Source organism: Buceros rhinoceros, unplaced genomic scaffold (assembly GCF_000710305.1).
Source record: "Buceros rhinoceros silvestris isolate BGI_N320 unplaced genomic scaffold, ASM71030v1 scaffold4528, whole genome shotgun sequence".
NCBI classification, from domain to species: domain Eukaryota; kingdom Metazoa; phylum Chordata; class Aves; order Bucerotiformes; family Bucerotidae; genus Buceros; species Buceros rhinoceros.
The window spans coordinates 58749-61794 of NW_010426216.1; the positions used below are offsets into that span (position 1 = coordinate 58749).

Consider the following 3046-nt stretch of genomic DNA (forward strand, 5'->3'; position numbering starts at 1 on the left):
CATCAGTTTGTGCGAAAGGAAAGTAGGGACACCAGAGAGCACCTTTATAGAGCTGTCCCAGTACCCGGTGAAGGAGACATAATCAGACGCAAGTGAGAATATCGCATTGATGTGAGAGGGAGAGGGGAGACAAGAAGGAGTGAGTGCAGGTGCTTGTCGGGTCAAACTGTGAGAACCTGGGGGAGAAGTCACGCTTGTCTCCTGCCCTTCAACGTACGGGGTTCAAAGTATCTAAAGCTGTGTGAGCAGGAAGAGAAGAGTTGTCCTTGTCCAATGCAGTCCAAAGCTAAGTAAGGCCTCCTGCCCAAGTGCATGCACGCCACCACTTCTATCCTTTGGTCTAATGACAGCAAAAATAAATAAGGCAAGCAAGATTGACTCCAGTGCCAGGTGGGACCAGCCTGGAAAACAGTTGATCATTATTACAAGCAGTTATATTTTGGTGGAGGATTTGGCTTTGGGAGGCCCTGTGCCTCCCATCTCTTCTCCAAGTCATTCTCTGAGCCGGCTGACTGAGCTACTATTTTGACTCGAATACCTGGTTTGAGACTATCCAGATGTTTACCTACGCTGCAGACTGCAGGTGCAGCGCTGAACTGAACCAGGCTGGGTACAAGGGGTAGCTCTATACTGAGCACAAAGTACTAGCCAAACTAATGCCCTGGTTTGTCCTCAGTATATTTTGTGGAATACAGCAGCTCTTTTCATGCTGACCAAAGCTGTGGGACATATTAATGTAGCACTGGGTGCATGCCAACAAGTTTCCTTGCAGGGCAGGGTGTATTGGCTCATGCTTGGCCTCGCATCAGTGCAGCCACATGCCTGTTGGGTGCACGGAGCCCAGGCAGAGCCGTGCATGGAGTATATTACACAGATGAATCCTGGACAGATAAACCAGCTCCCACGATGGTGCCACAGTGCAGACCGGCCTGCAACGATCACAAAATTCTCTCCATCACCATCACTTTTGTATGTGAGCATCTCAGCATGGAAAACCCAACAGAGAGCAAAGCCAATGCCAAGTTGCACAGGGATATGGTAATGCGTGCTTCAGAAATCTGACATGAAAGATGCACACGGGGCGCCCACAGAAAGTCACTGCGCTCAGAGGGCGTCAAGCTATGCGTGTGTGTCAGTCTGCACACCGGAGCCTTCCTGCCACGGGGGATTATTTCCCAGTGATCGCTGTTCCCAGGCCTCTACTCCATTCCGCGCACGATATAAACCACATTGTAAACACATCTGATCAAAGTGTGCATTCACCTTTTATGTGTCTCATCAATGTGTCTTTCCAATGTCTTCACAGAAACACCACTGTGTTTTTATAAATGTACATTTTATATATGCTTCTGGCAATACACTATATTTGATTTTTAAAGGAAGAGAGGCCTTGGCTAAACACGAAAGCACGGTAAGGCACTTTGCTGAGAAGCTGTTTGGAATCAATGCTCTTTGCAAGGTATAAAGGTATTTACGGTATAAAACCATACTGCTGGCAGAGGCCTTGTTTGGAGACGTAACTAAACTCTACTCTCATCAGAGCAGAACACATGGTATGGCTTTTACTCTGATCAAAACTGCATCCTCCCGTTTTCTGCTGGGGTGGCTTGAAAATGGAATTTTTTTCAAACTTACCTGATGGAAAATGATGGGGAGTGCTATTTACAGGGATGCCAGGGAAGGAGGGTTTCATCTCTAAGCACACTTATGCTGTCTCTCTGCTTGGTGGCAATACTGTTCAGTGCTCTGGGAAACCAAGCCACAAAATAATACTAGAGGTGCACCCCTGCAGTGCTGAACTGCCTGGATATAGTTTACATAATTCTGTACAGAGACTTTTGAAATTTTCATTTTGAATCCCTTTAATGCATTTAATACTTTTTAAAAAAACTTCTACTCTATTGAAACAAGTTATTTTTGAAAAGCACATTCGTAAAACTGCTTCACGCAGAGCCCCTTGGATAGCCCTAAGGCTTTGTGCTTTACTGTTATGACATCATGTTTAGAAATTTACTTTCTTCCGCCAGCGTGGTTAGCATGGAGCTCATATCGCCTATTGCCATATTGCTTATTCCCGTGGGTATGGTGGGCAGTGTCAGTGAGTTTCGTGGAGTTGTCAGGCGAGAGGAGTTCTGGGAGAGGTTCTGCAGGATGCTGGGGCTCAGGGTTCCTGACATCAGGCTTGAATGGTCCCCATCATCCATGATGGCATCAAAATCTATCTGGGGCGGCTCAAGACCTTGCGAGTCCACCGTGCTGGACACCTGGTTCGTACCTGGGGAAGGCAAGGCGGCTGGCTTGCTGTTCAGCGTGCACTGCTGCTGTCTGACCCGGCAGTCTGCATGATTATCAAAGCTGCTGTTTTGCTCGTACATGTGGATTTGCCCATAATAGTACATCAAATTGTTTTCCCTTGTGCCGTCCGCGCACTGCTGGGCTGCTGCCGGCAACATGTCGCTGGTTCTTTTATGCATGGCCTCTGCCACCTCCTGGCCTGAGCTGATGGTGTTTGTAGCGTGGGGAGTTCTCATGTAGCCCAGCTGCTGGACGGTACGAAGGCCTCGAGGTCTGCTGGCCGGGCTCGGCTCAGGTGGAGGACGAGGCTGGATCATGCCGGGTGGATATGCCTGTGTAGCTGAGCCCATCATGCTCTGCTGAGGCTCAAAGCTGGGCTGGTTGGAGGCCATGATGGGCTGATGGAAGGTCTCCTGAGCCATGGGGAAGTTCAAGTGGGTTGACTGAGATGAGTAGTTCTGCTGACTCTGTTCATGCATAACCTGTCCCAGCATTGTGCGCTCACTGTTGCTGCCAACCATTAACGATGGGTCGGTTGCCATGTCCATTTGCTGAGGGTGAAGGTGGGGTCCAGATTTTGCTGCCATGCTGCCACAAGAAGGAGAGATCTGATTTGGGTTGCCACTGATTGCACTGGGGCTCAGCATCTGATGAGGTTGGTTATACCCTGTGTGCAAGCCCAGATCAGGGTTTATACCAGGGCCTAGGCTCATCGGCTGGTGGCGCCGGTGCAGGGAGGTTAGCCTCCGCC

The 3046-nt window shown here is 49.3% G+C and overlaps 1 protein-coding gene across 1 annotated transcript in view; it reads right to left on the bottom strand.

The window, feature by feature from the left end:
- Positions 1–1988: 1988 nt before the first annotated feature.
- GLI2 (GLI family zinc finger 2) overlaps positions 1989–3046 on the bottom strand; it is a gene marked incomplete at its 5' end in the record, with an annotated part of 20081 nt that continues 19023 nt past the window's right edge. Inside the window, one exon of the mRNA XM_010141418.1 lies at positions 1989–3014. Within this exon, the coding sequence (XP_010139720.1) occupies positions 1989–3014 (1026 nt within the window). The remainder of the gene's footprint in view (positions 3015–3046) is intronic.